At 41.1% G+C, this 17,147-nt stretch overlaps 2 protein-coding genes across 4 annotated transcripts in view; one reads left to right on the forward strand and one right to left on the reverse strand.

The window, feature by feature from the left end:
• acox3 (acyl-CoA oxidase 3, pristanoyl) overlaps positions 1-6,759 on the reverse strand; it is a 29,856-nt gene extending 23,097 nt beyond the window's left edge. The window contains exons 1-8 of one of the 2 annotated variants that reach the window (XM_041882696.2): positions 6,653-6,759; positions 5,720-5,910; positions 4,009-4,242; positions 3,250-3,324; positions 2,780-2,869; positions 2,375-2,518; positions 2,093-2,181; positions 1,570-1,666 (exon numbers count right to left, since the gene is read on the reverse strand). In XM_041882696.2, the coding sequence (XP_041738630.1) occupies positions 1,570-1,666; positions 2,093-2,181; positions 2,375-2,518; positions 2,780-2,869; positions 3,250-3,324; positions 4,009-4,242; positions 5,720-5,910; positions 6,653-6,671 (939 nt within the window). In that variant the 5' untranslated portion in view covers positions 6,672-6,759. The other variant, XM_041882697.2, reaches the window with a different exon arrangement.
• Positions 6,760-6,800: 41 nt separating this feature from the next.
• LOC121571302 (sentrin-specific protease 3) lies at positions 6,801-16,348 on the forward strand. Of its 2 annotated transcripts, none has more exons than XM_041882698.2 (11): positions 6,801-6,890; positions 7,573-8,288; positions 8,585-8,743; positions 9,738-9,849; positions 10,842-10,989; positions 13,274-13,321; positions 13,464-13,541; positions 13,967-14,104; positions 14,419-14,502; positions 14,640-14,690; positions 15,076-16,348. In XM_041882698.2, exons 2-11 carry the CDS (start codon positions 7,610-7,612, stop codon positions 15,184-15,186), a joined length of 1,608 nt encoding a protein of 535 aa, XP_041738632.1. In that variant the 5' UTR covers positions 6,801-6,890; positions 7,573-7,609; the 3' UTR covers positions 15,187-16,348. The 2 variants fall into 2 exon arrangements, with proteins under 2 accessions (XP_041738632.1, XP_041738633.1); XM_041882699.2 differs by having other exon boundaries at positions 6,808-6,890; positions 7,563-8,288.
• Positions 16,349-17,147: the final 799 nt, after the last annotated feature.

Genomic DNA, 17,147 nt, shown 5'->3' on the forward strand with positions numbered 1-17,147 from the left:
TTATACATGCGTACGATTGTTTGTACAGATGAACGTGGTACCTTCAGGTGTTTGGAAATTGCTCCCAAGGATGAACCAGACTTGTGGAGGTCTACAATTATTTTTCTGAGGTCTTGGCTGATTTCTTTTGATTTTCCCATGATGTCAAGGCACTGAGTTTGAAGGTAGGCCTTGAAATACATCCACAGGTACACCTCCAATTGACTCAAATTATGTCAATTAGCCTATCAGAAGCTTCTAAAGCCATGACATCATTTTCTGAAATTTTCGAAGCTGTTTAAAGGCACAGTCAACTTAGTGTATGTACATTTCTGACCCACTGGAATTGTGATACATTAATAATATAATAATATAATATGCCATTTAGCAGACGCTTTTATCCAAAGCGACTTACAGTCATGTGTGCATACATTTTTGTGTATGGGTGGTCCCGGGGATCGAACCCACTACCCTGGCGTTACAAGCGCCGCGCTCTACCAGCTGAGCTACAGAGGACCATTATAAGTGAAATAATCTCTGTAAACAATTGTTGGAAAAATGACTTGTGTCAAGCACAAAGTAGATGTCCTAACCGACTTGCCAAAACTATAGTTTGTTAACAAGAAATGTGTGGAGTGGTTGAAAAACTAGTTTTAATGACTCCAACCTAAGTGTATGTAAACTTCCGACTTCACCTGTACATGTCTCATGGGTACAGAAGCATTTTCCAACACTTTCCTCAACCCTTTTTTCTCAAACCTTCTTCCTCTAGGCTCCTAGTTACCAACTGAACCAGGAGTAAAACGGTACCAATTTTGAGCAGCATGCAGGGCCTTGCTGGGGATCCAATCCTTAACTCCTGTATTATACGTACACTAAAATGTTTATTCTATTCTACTGAGCCATTTGCTTTATGTTCGTATTCTTATCTTGTATTATTTTTTATTGTTGTTGCATTGTCTAGAAGGAACATGCAAGTAAGCATCCTGTTGGACAATGTATACCATGCGTATCCAGTACATACGACTAATAAAACTTGAAACTGAAACTAACCCCAGAACATTTAAGGCCTATATCCTCCCCCAGTCATTATTTGTTTCCTCAGAAGCCTCCTCCGGCCAAGTTGTTTTCTCAGAAGCCTCCTCAGGCCAAGTTCCCATCATTCAAGAGAACCCAGAGAGCCCTGGTAATTTCTTTTTACATGTTTGTCTAATCCATCCATGTTTGTGTGTGCGCGTGGGGTCAAACACATCCATGTTTGTTTGGAACAAAAACAGAGGAAAGAGTCTTACTGTGAGATCAGGCGTGGTGGTCTGAAGACTACGAACCAGAATGTTTGTTTATATGTTTTAATTCGACATCCCACCACTCACGACTGAGTAGAGTCTAGCCAAGTTCTTTAGAAGGTTGGAGTTGGAATCTCGGTTAGAACTTTACAACGACAAACTATTATGCTCTGAGCCAGAGAAGAACAGAGAGTAGATATTTGATCATAGTCGTACTTGTAGTAAGTTGTAAAAATTGGATTTCTACTTCCTTCCTCAAACACACACACATGAAAGGTGTTCATGTGTGTGTGTGTTTCCTCACCTTAAAAGGTGTGACGTAGTGTCCTTCAGGGGTGACATCACCCGTCTTATTCAGCATATTCTCCCGAGGGATTCGGACATTGTGAAACACTGCAAACCTGGTACGGGAAACAAAAGACATGCACAAAAGTCAGAGCCCATTTTAGGAATACCTTTCAAATCATAATTAGTGTGGTGATCTATACAGTACAGCCTAGTTCTAAGCATTGGTACTGTAGAAATCCTGCACACCCCGGGAGAGAATTTTAGAACATTCATTAAACAGAACATTCTCATGGTTGAAACGTCTGTTCCACAGGACATTGTGGAAGTTCTATAATAATATAAAGTAGGATTCAACTGCCCTCTGGTGGTCTTGCGGAGTGTCACCACCAAAGTTCACAATGAATATTACTTTTTCTTTAGTAATATTATAGTAATATTATTAATGGTGCTTATTTTGACTGAATGCCATAGAATGCAGTGGTGTGATGATGAGAAATGCATAGTTTTATTTGCTATAAAACATATGGTATTGAACTTACCCATTGTCCAGTCCGTTCTGGCCGAGCTTCTTGCCCATATCTCCAACAATTACTCCTGGCATCGCCAGCAGAGTCTTGGGATCTCTTACCTGTCAAACACATTAATTTAGGTTACAATATCACAGTTTCACCAGCAAAGATAGTAGAAGCATGTTTTAGTTTTAAAATGTAAGATTCGTTTTGTGATTGCTTTTTGGAAATCATAAAGGATTGCTAACTCTGAGGACACAAAGTAGTACATGTATGCAAAAAGTTAATTTAAATACGGTAAGCTCACTGTACCTGAACTATGAAGGAGTGCAGGCCGTGACAGGCTCCGTCGGGGGTGTAGAGCTGGGCGAACACCACAGCATGTGTAGCCGTCTTCCCAAGGTTCCCCACCCAGAACTTGGCTGCCTCAAAATCAGGGGAATTGATCGCAAACTCCTGAAAGAGAGAGTTCACTTGAGTATAGTGTATTCTTAGTAGAGACTAATGATAACAATAATATATATAGAAGGTTTATTTGATCTTGTATACATACGCAGCTAAAAGCTGAATTGCAATATACAAAAACAAAAGGAAATAAAATAAAAAAGGAGACTGACACATTCAAAATCTACAGATCAAATAATTCAATATTCAGTATAGAATACAATACTATTCTAATGGAGTCAGAGGCCTTGTGGTGAACTGTATCCCACCCACCTGTGTGCTGGGATCATACTTGGCTGTGGTCCTCATAGCTCTGGTATTGCTGCCATGGCTCAGCTCTGTCAATGCAAAGCATCCAAACGTCTGTGGATACACAAACAATACCAGGTGCAGCTTAGGACATGGGACACCACAACGGTTACATTGTATTTCAACAGCTTTCTGTCACTGGGATACATGTTTTTTGAAATAGAGAAATGAATAGTCTGTTGTAGAATTAATAAATTGCAATAAAATAACCATTTATGTAACAAGTTGTCTTTTAGTTTCAGCATTCTAATGAGAGACATAGCTAGCAGCATTCAGGTCAAATAGCTTATTTGCATAACACACTGAACGGCAATAACCTGCCACTATAAAGAACTATGAAATCACTTTTAAGATGTGTTTACATTGATTCCAATACATTTGAAAGGGAGAAGGTAAATATCAATTCATGTGTATGCTGATTATTGTTTGTTTACCATCATGTCGTCTGTATCCTGCACAAACTGGCTGTGTCTCTGGGATCCGGAGTTGGCCACTGTCGCACCAAACATCTGAAACAGAGCATGAATATGATTATACTGTAACCGCTCATATCATTACTCTTGAGAAGATTCAAGCATAATGTCACACTCTATGGAGGTTATACAACATGCATATGACTAAAGGTTGAAGCTTAGAGGCAATAGATAGACTTGCATGGGAGATCATCAAAATGAGTGGGTGAATTCACTTTCACAGTCCCCAAATCCAGTACAAACTCAAGGAAGCATACAGTATTATATAGAGCCATTATTGCATAGAACTCCATTCCATCTCATATTGCTCAAATGAATAGCAAACCTGGTTTAAAAAAACTGATTCAGCAACACCTCTCCCTTATTTGACCTAGATAGTTTGTGTGTATGTATTGATATGTAGGCTACGTGTGCCTTTTTCTAAATTGATGTAGTTCTGTCCTTGAGCTGTACTTGTCTATTAATGTTCTGTATTATGTCATGTTTCATGTTTTGTGTGGACCCCAGGAAGAGTTGCTGCTGCAGTGTGGATCCTAATAAAATACCAAATAGCAAAACTTAGGTTCGTAACTACTGACAACACTACTGACAACCCTCACCCCTTTGTTGAGGGAGAACTTAGCCCCCAGTGACCAGTCATACATGCCCAGACAGTCCTTGAGCACTATCTATCTCCAACTCTCTCTCCCTCCCTCCCTCCATCCATCCATCTAAACTCACCCCTTTGTTGAGGAAGTACTTGGCGCCCAATGACCAGTCGTACATGCCCAGACAGTCGTTGAGCACTACCGTCCTCCACGGGTTCGCCATAATGTCATCGCGTGTCAAGAAGTCATACCGGAACAGCTGTTTACACCGTCGGAAAGTGACCTCACGCATCCTCTCCGTTGACATGTCCTCGCCGGGCTGCCGGGCGAAGATAGGGTCGTTCTCCAACATCCGGAACACGTGTTGCTGTGGAATTGTGGGAGAAAATATTATAAAGTGACTTATGTAAGATATTACTCCAAATATAGGTCTAACAGTCAGTTACCGTTGTCAGTGTTTCTTTACATAGCCCAGAGACTTCTATTTGCAAATAGAAGGCTCTGACTTAGCCTACCCTTAATGCTCATTACAGAGCCTACTCTACCGGTCAAAAGTTTTAGAACACCTACTCATTCAAGGGGTTTTCTTTATTTTTACTATTTTCTACTTTGTAGAATAATAGTGAAGACATCAAAACTATGAAATAACACATATGGAATCATGTAGTAACCAAAAAAGTGTTAAACAAATCAAAATATATTTTATATTTGAGATTCTTCAAATATCCACCCTTTGCCTTGACAGCTTTGCACACTTTGCATTCTCTCAACCAGCATCACCTGGAATGCTTTTCCAACAGTCTTGAAGGAGTTCCCAGATATGCTGAGCACTTGTTGGCTGCTTTTCCTTCACTCTGTGGTCCGACTCATCCCAAACCATCTCAATTTGTTTGAGGTCGGGGGATTTTGGAGGCCAGGTCATCTGATGCAGCACTCCATCACTCTCCTTCTTGCTAAAATAGCCCTTACACAGCCTGGAGGTGTGTTAGGTCATTGTCCTGTTGAAAAACAAATGATAGTCCCACTAAGCTAGACTAGATGGGATGGCGTGTCGCTGCAGAATGCTGTGGTAGCCATGCTGGTTAAGTGTGCCTTGAATTCTACATAAATCACAGACAGTGTCACCAGCAAAGCACCCCCACACCATCACACCTCCTCCTCCATGCTTTACGGTGGGAAATACACATGTGGAGATCATCCGTTCACCCACACCACGTCTCACAAAGACACGGCGGTTGGAACCAAAAATCTCAAATTTGGACTCCAGACCAAAGGTCACTCTGGGTCTTCCATTCCTGTGGCGGTCCTCATGATAGCCAGTTTCATCATAGCACTTTATAGTTTTTGTGAATGCACTTCCGGATTGACTGACCTTCATGTCTTTAAAGTAATGATGGACTGTCGTTTCTCTTTGCTTATTTGAGCTGTTCTTGCCATAATATGGACTTGGTATTTTACTAAATAGGGCTATCTTCTGTATACCTTGTCACAACACAACTGATTGGATCAAATGCGTTAAGAAGGAAATAAATTCCACAAATTAACTTTTGACAAGGCACACCTGTTAATTGAAATGAATTCCAGGTGACTACCTCATGAAGCTGGTTGAGAGAATGCCAAGCGTGTGCAAAGCTGTCATCAAGGCAAAGGGTGGCTATTTGAAGAATCTCAAATATAAAATATTATTTGATTTGTTTAACACTTTTTTGGTTACTACATGATTCCATATGTGTTATTTCATAGTTTTGATGTCTTCACTATTATTCTACAATGTAGAAAATAGTAAAAATAAAGAAAAACCCTTGAATGAGTAGGTGTTCTAAAACTTTTGACCGGTAGTGTACCTTCAATGCTAGCATGTCCTCTCCCTCAAGGAACATAACCATCTCTTTCCAGTTGAAGGATGCTTTCTTCCTGTATATGTCCAGAGGTCCGCTAGGGAAGTCAGGCAGACCCAGCTCCATCTTGTCACTCTGGTCATACTTAGCCTTGGTGTAGCTGGGGACACTCATTATGTAAGGCACTTTATTGTTCCCTATAAGAAAGAGTGGAAAGAATAGTGGATACAATATCTTGAAGTAGCCTACTAGTTACTAAAAATAAAAAGATGCTTAGCTAGCTAGATAACATTCTTAAGAGCCTGCAGAGAGAGAGAGAGAGCGCGCAATGGCAGTGGAGGCCAGGGTTTGTGTAGTTCAAAAGTCCATTCCAGACAATCAGCTATATAGAGCAAGGGTCACGTTTCAATATCTGAGAAAACCATGCATGACATCACGTAGACTTTCAGAAACTATCAATTTGCTCTACCAGCAAATAGATGTCACCCTCATAACATTGATTGTCACAATCACCTAGACTACATCAACGTGCCATTTTGTTGACACCGACAGGCAAATAAACAAAAACTTTCATTACAGAAAACAGCTCACTGCACGAGCGCTCACCGCTTGTCATCATTTCACTACTTCCACTGCGTATAATGTCTATTTTCTATTATGCAGCGCATCCACAGCTTATATACTTTCAAAATAACACATTTAATCTAACTTAATGTGAAGCAGAATCGTAGAAAATACCGAAAATGTGCTACTCTTACCTGTGCCCTGACCTGCACTGTTTAAGCTAGGTCGTAAATGACGCGATGCAGTGCGACGGGTTTCGTATGTTGTCAGTCGAGAGGGTTGTTAGCATAAATTCGCCTTGCTACACTGTTACTTCCTTTGCACCCCTTATAGACTATCGAAAATGTATTTAAATATATGGTATTTATTATTCACCGTGTCGTATAACTGCCATTCCTTTCTGTTAAAAGCGATGTTATTTTCTTGAAACCGGAAGTCCGGAGAGGGCTCAAACTTAGCTGGGGGGTGGTGACGATTGCTTTACTACATCAGTGTCTGCTTCATTGAATGAGGTTTAGCAGAAAAGTAGCGTCTGTTTTGGTGCCAAATATAATTTAAAACACTGCGCAAACTGTATATAAGAAAAACATTTGCACAAAACTGCAGTTTAACGGTGAGTGCGGGGTTGCATTTTATTTGAGACAACGATAGGCGACCGGCAGTTTTTGTGTTGCTAGCTACCTAATGTTAGCTTGCGAAGTAGCTAGCTAAAGCCTTGCTAAGTAGCTAGCACCGTTTTTCGCTTAATTGGTCACCCATGAATTGCTTATACAATATACATACAAAACAACACACTAAGCTGTAAAATAGTTTTGATAGTTACACTTAGTTAACTTAGGTCATGTCGAAGCAAGCTAAACAACATGCTTAATCGCTATCTCATTAACGTTAGCTAGTTAACTTAGCAATAATTGCACGTTTGTTTCTAGTTCACAGGTTTCTTATAGGTGCAGCCTGCTAGCTCGCCAGCTGAATGTTCCAATTAATGACTACCAAAATGAATGGCTTTCGCAAGGCCCAGGATGTAAATGCATCAATTCACGTTATGTTGAAACTTAAAAGCGTTGAGCTGCTTACAATAATTCGGTGAACAGGAAAGGAATGTACTAGTTACCTAGCTTTATGGCCTAAGAGTTGCAGAAACAAACGTGGTTACAGTCATGCTTGCAGAATGCTATACACTTGCTTTGCATGTCGTAGGTTTGCTTATTATGGTAGTGGCCTACCTACAGAAAAACATTGGAAGTACATCATGTGACATTTGTCTCATCTCTCTCCCTTACTGGTTCCCCAAGCGACGAGCTGGCGCAGGTTGTGGGGTGCCCGTGGACCATGAGGGACAGTGGTAGCAGCCTAGCACAGAACCGCTGGCAGGGGCAGCTGGGCCAGGAGGACAGTGGGGATGGAGGAGGTGGTGGTGTAGCGATCTCCGGGGGTCACCTGGAGATCGACCCCACCGCCACCCACCGGATGCCCAGCCCCATGCACCTAAAGCTGGGCCAGAAGGAAAGGGTGGCCTGGGAGGCCGAGTACATGGAGGACGAGGGGGAAAATGATGAGGAAGATTTTGAAGGTGAGGGCTGGGATGATGATGAGGAAGGAGAGGAGGCTGAGGTTGTATGGGAGGTCCCACACATGGTCCCCACCCCATCCCTACAAGAGCAGAATCATCATCAAGCACCACTAGGCGACGATGACCATGACAACAACCAGGCCGAACCTGAAGAAAGGGACTTTCCCAGCGTCCCTATCCAGTCCAGGCTCAACGGGCTCAGGCAGCGCAGGCTGAGGCGCTGGAGGAAGCTCCACTCTCATGAAGGCCTACGGCTCCGTCTCACCCAGCATTGGCAGACCTGGCGTCAGCGGGCTCAGTGGGTGGGCACCCTGGGGCACAGGAGGGCGAGGAGGTGGCGTCGGTATAGTTTGTATTCCAACCGGCAGAGGACGGTAGCGGACCCGGGCCTGAGCAGCCCACTGTCAGATGACGAGAGGCTCAGTGGGTCTGAAAGAGGTGAGATGATCCCATGGATGGTGAAAGGTGTATCTGACAAACTGAACACTCAGTGTTCGAAAGGGCTGTTGATATGATCAAAACAATTGAGGGTACACTCAAGTCTCTATTTTTTGCTGGCAAGCAGAATTCTCTAATATACCCACGGTTGGCAAAATTGGAACGCTCGTGTTGGCACTGGGCTGATATGTTTCAATGAATGTGACTGTATGCATCTCAACAGGTATCACCATTATATAAACTATACTATAATTATCTCATAATATTCACTTACTAAACCCTTGTCGTCCCTGCAGATAACGTGTTGAATGGTTACTCAGGAGACTACCAGTCCAGTCTGATGGGAGGTCTCGGGGAGAGCGGAAGAAGGGAATCAGAGGCCTCATCGTACGCCATCGTCAGAGAGAAACCTGTGGAGGTCGCTCTCACTGATGAACACATGAGCTGTGTGCATGGTAAACTAAAACATTACATTTTTCTTAGGGGAAATTACCTTTTCTAGTTTAAATTATGTGATGTAAGGAAGTAACTCAGGGATTTTCTGCTAATGAAATGGATGAGCGGGGGCCTCCTGAGTGGCGCAGCGGTTTAAGGCACTGCGCCACTTGGTGCGGCTGGCTTCCGGGTTAAGCGGGCGGGTGTTAAGAAGCGCGGTTTGGCGTGTCATGTTTCGGAGGACGCATGACTCGACCTTCACCTCCTGAGCCCGTTGGGGAGTTGCAGTGATGAGACATGATCGAAGTTGGGGAGAGAAGGGGGGGTAAAATACACACACACAAAAATTAAAAATATATATATGAAATCATTGGACGGGCCGCCTAAGCGTATTTTCAGGTCGCGTAAGTCCAAACAAACAGTGTAAACTTAAACGACTAAAACCAGATATAAAGTATGTAGAAAAGATAATGGACCTATTTTTTTTATATATAATATAATCTTTGAAAAGTAACAATCACCAAAATTAAAGCTAGACGGGGAGAATTGAAAATGTATTTAGCAGTATATATTTTGTTACTATGTTTGAGCAAAAGACCATAGCATTAGCCATGGCAAAATTGCAGAATTGCAGGAAATTGGCTTTAAAACGGCCACATTTTCTCTCCTCTCCATGGCAGACAATGTAGAATCGCAGGGAATTTGCTTTAAAACTGCTACATTGTGTAGAATTGACCTCAATCAATCTAATGATGAACTTAGCCTTAAGATGCTTTTGGGAAACGGGGCCCAGTTCAAGTAAGAAATTAAGCTTGTTCTTTTCTCAAATCAATGTGCTGGGGTACGAGGTAGTTAAGGTAATATGTTCATGTTGGTATGGTTTAGCTTTACGCATCTGCTACCAACAGGATATGAATATAGGACTGACCTTGGCTGCTCAAGGTCACAGAATCCTCTACAGTCTGATTCCATATTACTCTCCCAACATTCTGTATTGTTTTCCCATCGTCTCAGGGATACTGGATGAGTCCCTCCAGAAGTACGGCAGTCTGATCCCCATCCACGCTGACGATGTGGTGGAGAAACTAAAAGACATCTTCAACGACAACTTCTCACAGCCTCACAGGTCTGAGACGTGTGCACACACACACACCAATGTAGTGTACACGTTCTCACACACACACACACAGGCAGACATGCAAAAACGCACAGACATGCAAAGCAATCCATGCGCAGGTGCACATTCACACACAGTGTCCACACATACAGTACACGTACAAACACAGATGAAACATAATTTATTGTACTGTGCATGGACACATACACAGAGAGAGCGACAACCAACACAAATGAGAAACACAACATAGCCTAATATTTATACAATCTGATATCCCTGATGTCTGCCTAATGTGAGGTGCTTTTAAAATGTTGGCCATAAAAAGCCTGGTGCTCTTTGCCAAGGCCAGGTGGAATGTAAACCAAGTCCATTTGTCCTGGAGAGTAGTCACGCATTCCTTCTAGCTTCTACGCAGCGCTCTAATTTCAGACATAGAATTGGAATGATTCTAATTCTATGATTTTAGACCTCCAAATGAGTTATTTTTAACACTCCTAATCACGGTCGGATTGTGATACAGCTTGGAATTGAACCAGGGTCTGTAGTGACGCCTCTGAGATGCAGTGCCTTAGACCGCTGTGCCACTCGGGAGTCCATAAAATCTGCTGGAGTGAATTGGAACAAAGGGAAAGGGACCACCCACATGATGAAACCACCCACGTTATTAGAATCACCCAAGTTCTGAGTATGTTGATGGAAATGAGTCTTCGTGTTATAACAAGGCACAAATGTTACAAATTGATGATCGTGATGTAAACAATCTGTGATGCAACCCCCTGTTCATCACCAGGGCTTGGGAACCAAACGGAAGAGGATTTTCCAATAAGAAACGCTTGTTTTCGCTATGTTGTGGACTAATGAATATGACCCAGCTGTTGTCCAGTGTAATCCTTGACTGATACAGTTCCATCTCATATTTCCAAAAAAGACAAGGCGGTAAAATGCAGAAAAACTTTAGGACAAGTTTCATATTCCTCATCTCATGCTTCCATTTCCAACAGGAAAGTAGTGGTTCAACACCTAATCCAGTCCTACCAGAGGTCGTCCGGCACGGCCATGGTGCGAGGGTTCCGTGTCAACTACAAGCGTCATGTCCTCACCATGGATGACCTAAGCACGTTGTATGGACAGAACTGGCTCAATGACCAGGTGGGTGGGACCCTGTACTAAACACTTTTGTAGCATGCCAAATTAACGTCTATGTAAACGTGTATTGTTATGGGCTTGTGATGTTGCAATTGTACATTTTTATATAATATGCCATTTAGCAGACGCTTTTATCCAAAGCGACTTAGTCATGTGTGCATACATTTTTACGTATGGGTGGTCCCGGGGATCGAACCCACTACCCTGGCGTTACAAGCGCCATGCTCTACCAATTGAGCTACAGAGGACCATGTATATACCATGTCAGCCTTTTTTACTCTGTTCATATGACTCACCTCACTCATACAGGCGAAGTGTATTCTAAAAATTACCAAAATGATTTTCAATCAGCACTTTCAGAGAGCGATGAACTAAAGTGGTACCAACTGATAAAAAAAACCTGAAAGTAAAAAAACTGTGCACCGGCTGCCTTTTTAAATGCGCTTTTGGGACAGAACCGTATGTACAGTTTTATCCAAGCAATATCGAAGCTCTTTTGCTACATTTCGATGTGGAGTGGCCCTTCACGCTATTGAGACTGATCGATACACTCCCTTAGATAAACGTGTCTGTACTTTTTGTAATGATGGATCCATTGAAACAGAAGCCCATACCTTGCTTTACTGTGGGTTATACAACGCCATTAGGTCTTCTTCGTCAGCTTTCCAGACATTGATAATGTTAGCGGTCTAGATTAAAATAATACATTTTGTAAAATTCTATCAGGTAACTAAGTATTGACACCCCTTGACTTTTTCCACATTTTGTTGTGTTACTGCCTGAATACATTATTTATTACATTTTTATTTTTTGGTCACTGGCCTACACACAATACCCCATAAGTGGAATTATGTTTTTAGATTTTAAAAAAATTATCAAATTACTATGAAATGAAAAGCTGAAATGTCTTGAGTCAAGAAGTATTCAACCTATTTTATGGCAAGCCTAAATAAGTTTTGGATTAAAAATGTGCTTAACTCGCATAATAAATTGCATGGACTCACTCTGTGTGCAATAATAGTGTTTAACATGATTTTGTAATGACTACCTCATCTCTGTACCCCACACATACAATTATTTGTAATGTCCCTCAGTTGAACAGTGAATTTCAAACACAGATTCAACCACAAAAACCAGGGAATGTTTCCAATCCCTCGCATAGAAGGGCACCTATTTGGTAAATATTTAAAAAGCAGACATTGAATATCCCTTTGAGCATGGTGAAGTTATTAATTACATGTTGGATGGTGTATTAATACACCCAGTCACTACAAAGAGACAGACGTCCTTCCTAACTGTTGCCGGAGAGGAAGGAAGTAGATAGATTACAAAAAATTACAATTAAATCAATTTTAATCCCACTTTGTAACAACAGAATGTGGAAAAGTGGAGGTGTGATACTTTCTGAAGGCACTGTAAAATGCCTGTGCCAAAGCCTGCCACCTTATCCTCCAATGAAGGTGTTTCTTTATAAGTGCCTAATTATCCTTTAGTCTACTTTACTCCATTTTTTGTTTATGCCTACATGTGTAGAGATTATGTAATGTATTATAAGGAAATACTGTACCATGTTTGACAATTTTTTTAAATCTATATTTTGTATAATCAATTATTGTATAATTTTTCTAACACTACAAAGCATTATAAGGCCACAAATAAAAATAAAATGGTATTTGTCACATGCGCCGAATACAACAGGTGTAGACCTTACAGTGAAATGCTTACTTACAAGCCCTTAACCAACAATGCAGTTTAAGAAAAATAAGTGTTAAGTAAAAAATAATTAAAGAGCAGCAGCAAAATAACAGAGGCTATATACAGGGGCTACCGGTACAGAGTCAATGTGCGGGGGCACAGGTTAGTCGAGGTAATTGAGGTAATCTGTACATGTAGGTAGAGTTAAAGTGACTATGCATAGATAATAAACAGAGAGTAGCAGCAACGTAAAAGAGGGAGTGGGGGCAATGCAAATAGTCCGGGTAGCCATTTGATTAGCTGTTCAGGAGTCGCATACATGCTTATAACAAGTAATAACACACAACTGTATGCCCCAAGGTGGGACCCTGTGCTAAACACTACGGCCCGGATTCTAACTTGATATTTGCTCATGTAATCTGAATTTCTGCATACATTTTGCATACTATGCATTGAAATCATTGCATGACTTATGCAAAATTGTATTTGTGTGTATGTCTAGTTAGGATTGGGCACTGTATGCAAATATCTGTTACTTTTGAACAGATTAAAAGCAAGGCATTGTGTTTATTCAATGTCTCTTCTTCTTTAGGTCATGAACATGTATGGTGACCTTGTGATGGACTCTGTGCCCGAGAAGGTAGGAACAATTTAAAATGTATAATACAACATACTTCCATGATGTACTACTTCAACAAAATCCATAATATTTCCCCTGAACACAGTATATTCAATGAAGGAGAATATCTGTAGCATCTGACATCTTTCTCCTTCTCTCCCAGGTTCACTTCTTCAACAGTTTCTTCTACGATAAGTTGAGGACGAAAGGCTACGATGGAGTCAAACGATGGACGAAGAATGTAAGGAACCATAAAGATTACATTTTTACATTTACGTCATTTAGCAGACGCTCTTATCCAGAGCGACTTACAAATAGGTGCATTCACCTTATAGCCAGTGGGATAACCACTTTACAATGTTTTTTTTTGGTGGGGGGGGTAGAAGGATTACTTTATCCAGATATTCGTTATCTCATCGTTTTTTTTGTTACGTTGTCCTCAATATACCTGCTTTGCATTATCCTTTCTCAAAAAAGCAATCTATCAAATGTTGTCAGTATATTGCATTGTAACTAAATATGCAACAAATTGTGAACCAATTGACATTTGTGCACCTGTCACAAATACATTGAGGGGACAAATCTGTTACGCTTACTGTTAAGTGCAAAGAGACCCGGGCCTTAACCCACCAACGCCTGAACATGTTCCTACCTCTTCCCTCCCAGGTGGACATCTTCAAGAAGGATCTCCTCCTGATCCCCATCCACCTGGAGGTCCACTGGTCCCTGGTCAGCGTGGACATCCCCCGTAGGGCCATCACCTACTTCGACTCCCAACGCACACTCAACCGACGCTGCCCAAAGGTGAGACGGCCATGTTTCAAATGCATATTTAACTCGGAAGTCCAGTTGCGGTCAGAATACCTCTTTCCCAAGTGAGACCTGACCATAGCTTGCATAGAGAGAAACGTTGCTTTCTAAAATCTGAGTGAACGTACTCTTTTGTGCCATACCTTTTTTCTTGTCTAACATGGATTTAGGATTTAGTGGCACCTCGATTTCTATTTGTTACAGCACCTGTTTGTTTCACCTCATTCAGAATGGTCTGTTTGGGTGTTAATTTGGTCGTCTTTGAAATTATGCTAAATTCACGCTTCTTCTGTTTACCACCTCCTCAGCATATTGCAAAGTATCTGCAGGCAGAGGCTGTCAAGAAAGAACAGAGAGATTTCCTTCCAGGATGGAAAGGCTATTTCAAAATGGTGAGTCGGTTTGACTTCAGTTCTCATTTCTGACATAGTGTAATAACAATTGCTTTACATGAAGGAACAACATATTTTGTTTGTTTGACATTGGTGGGGTTATATTCTGAGTGTATTTACTGTTTTGTGTGTTTCAGAATGTGGGCCGCCAGAACAATGACAGTGACTGTGGGGCGTTCGTTCTTCAGGTAGGTCCAAGTCCTCATTATAATCCTAGATGGTCATACTTACATTTTAGTAATTTAGCAGACGCTCTTATCCAGAGCGACTTACAGTTAGTGAGTGCATACATTTTTCATACTTCTATCGAGAGCCATGATCCATAGCTGTCCTTGTACTACAAACTTGTGTGCTGAATTCCAAAACAAGCCCTAGCCCCTACTCCAAGACCTAGACACTCGTTTAGATTTAGGATTGGATAGTTTTAATATTGTAACTGCTTAACATTGCCCTCTGAATGGCAAGGTAGAACAATTTGGTGCTAGAGGGCCTGGATGTTGCTTTGGGGGCCTTTGTGTCCTACACTAGGGGGAAGCCTGATTTCTAACCCATCTCTGTCCGTGTTCCTTCCAGTACTGCAAGACTCTAGCCTTGGGTCAGCCGTTCAGCTTCGGCCAGCAGGACATGCCCAAACTGAGGAGGCTCATGTACAAAGAACTGTGTCACTGCAAGCTCTCGCTGTGACACCACGCCCTTTGAGGATTCTAAACAAAGAAGTGGGGGATTCTAAGGAGGAAGCGAGGGATGGTTCAAATGAACTATTCTAAACGAGCTAGTGACTGAAAGAAAGGAAACAAACTTTTCAAAGGAAAAAAAAAATCCCCTTGACGACGTTGATATCCAGAGACTTTACTACTACTACAAGAGGGCATTTTATATTTTCGGCCCCTGTTTTCTGCCCTCTCTTTCTGTTTTTCTCCTCTCTCCCATGACCTTTTATTTCATTTTCATGGTTGTTTCCTTGTGATTGACAGAGGCAATGTCTATGATTGTATCCCAAATGGCACACTATTTCCATATGTAGTGCACTACTTTTGATCATGGACCCTGGACAAATGCAGTAGACTATATAGGTAATAAGGTTCCATTTGGATGCAAACCAAGTCTACTATACTCTGATGGTGCATTTGAATAAAAATACACTTTATTTAGACTTTTCTCTTTCTCTAAACTGACTTATCACCTTACCGATGCAGGAGCCCCCCAAATGGACAAGTGTGGAGTGAAAAGAAGTGGTAGTTCTATCTTTACTTATGTTCTTTTTTTCTCTCTTTGTCAGTTTAAAAAAACGTGTTGCTATGCTTATTGTTCATGGGTGTTTTTTGGAGGGCAGTGATGTTTTTTTATTTTGATTAAAATAAAAACAATATCTTACTAAGTCATGTTGGAGTCATATTGGTTGGACCATGTCAGCTACAAACAAATTGGTTCCCAAATGGCACGCTATGCCGTTTATAGTACACTACTTTGACCATAAGGCTCTGATCAAAAGTAGTGGACTATATAGGGAATGGGGTGCCATTTGGGACGTATTTGTGGTATTACATTTCCCCCTCTTTTTGTAACTAAAAGAGACATTGTTGATCTGTTTTGTTTTTATATTCTTTTTTGAGCAGAAGTTTGATGGAACATAATTGATTGTTTTTATACCTTTTAAAAAGCATTTATGGTTAATCAGAATAAACAACTACATGACAAGGAACAGATAAATGAAAGTTGAATTTCTTCATGCTTTGTATAATGTATTTACTAGCTAGTGTGAATTGACATTGAATCGAGGAAGAGGATGATTTATCTCTGTTGTAGTACTGTAGTGTGACGTCTAGATGTTCTGGATTGTGTGTGGGTATATTTGTCTGTCTGGGTGATCCTATCTTCAACAATAGGCAGTATTAAGAAAAAAATAAGCTATTCATGCATACCTAAATTACAGATATATTTCGAGATTTTGCAGGACCAATTTAATAGTAGCAAATGTTTGCTTCCTGCTGCTAGTGCCCAAGTGCTAGCTTATACTGTAGTAGTTACCCATGAATGTGGAAGGTAGAATGTTCACATTGACTTCTATAGTTCCAGTCATTCTAATTAATTATGATTCTAACGCAGTAGTGTGGTAAGTGTTCTTTTTGAACCAATAGTAGAGGTTACGGTAGAGTGGAGGTTGTCCATCACATCTCTATTTTATGGCGAACGTTACCAAAGCAGACAACGTTAGTTATCAGTAGATACGTTTTATCTCCATGACTAAAAATAGAGGGTAGTCTAGGTAGATGATGCTGTAAATGACTCATGTTCTCCCAAAAAAGTTCAGGGTACAAGTACAACACGATTTGTTGTTCATTTCAACACAGTAGACGTGATCTAATTATTACTGTAATTTGCGAAATGACAATGTAGTGACGTATAGACTTGGGCAGGGGATGGCTCTGGTCATAATGTGGTGTTACATGAACTGTTCCTGGATAGGTTTTAGAATTCTCATTTTAGAATGGTTATGTTTTTAATAGGATCGTAAACGCTGATCTAAGATCAGTGTTCGAGCGCTCTCAACGTTGCAAAGGAAATACCCAATGAAAACTGACTTCAAGCCTGCTTTTGCCCAATAGTTACATGCGATGGGAGGGTTATGTATTATATCCCGCCTA

Source organism: Coregonus clupeaformis, chromosome 8 (genome assembly GCF_020615455.1).
Source record: "Coregonus clupeaformis isolate EN_2021a chromosome 8, ASM2061545v1, whole genome shotgun sequence".
Lineage (NCBI taxonomy): Eukaryota > Metazoa > Chordata > Actinopteri > Salmoniformes > Salmonidae > Coregonus > Coregonus clupeaformis.

Excerpts from the sequence above, each read along its gene's own strand:
- LOC121571302 (XM_041882698.2), top strand. The coding sequence starts at position 7,610 with ATGAGGGACAGTGGTAGCAGCCTAGCACAGAACCGCTGGCAGGGGCAG. Across the intron at positions 13,322-13,463 it reads TGGACTCTGTGCCCGAGAAG|GTTCACTTCTTCAACAGTTT; the intron begins GTAGGAACAATT and ends CTTCTCTCCCAG. Across the intron at positions 14,691-15,075 it reads GTGGGGCGTTCGTTCTTCAG|TACTGCAAGACTCTAGCCTT; the intron begins GTAGGTCCAAGT and ends TGTTCCTTCCAG.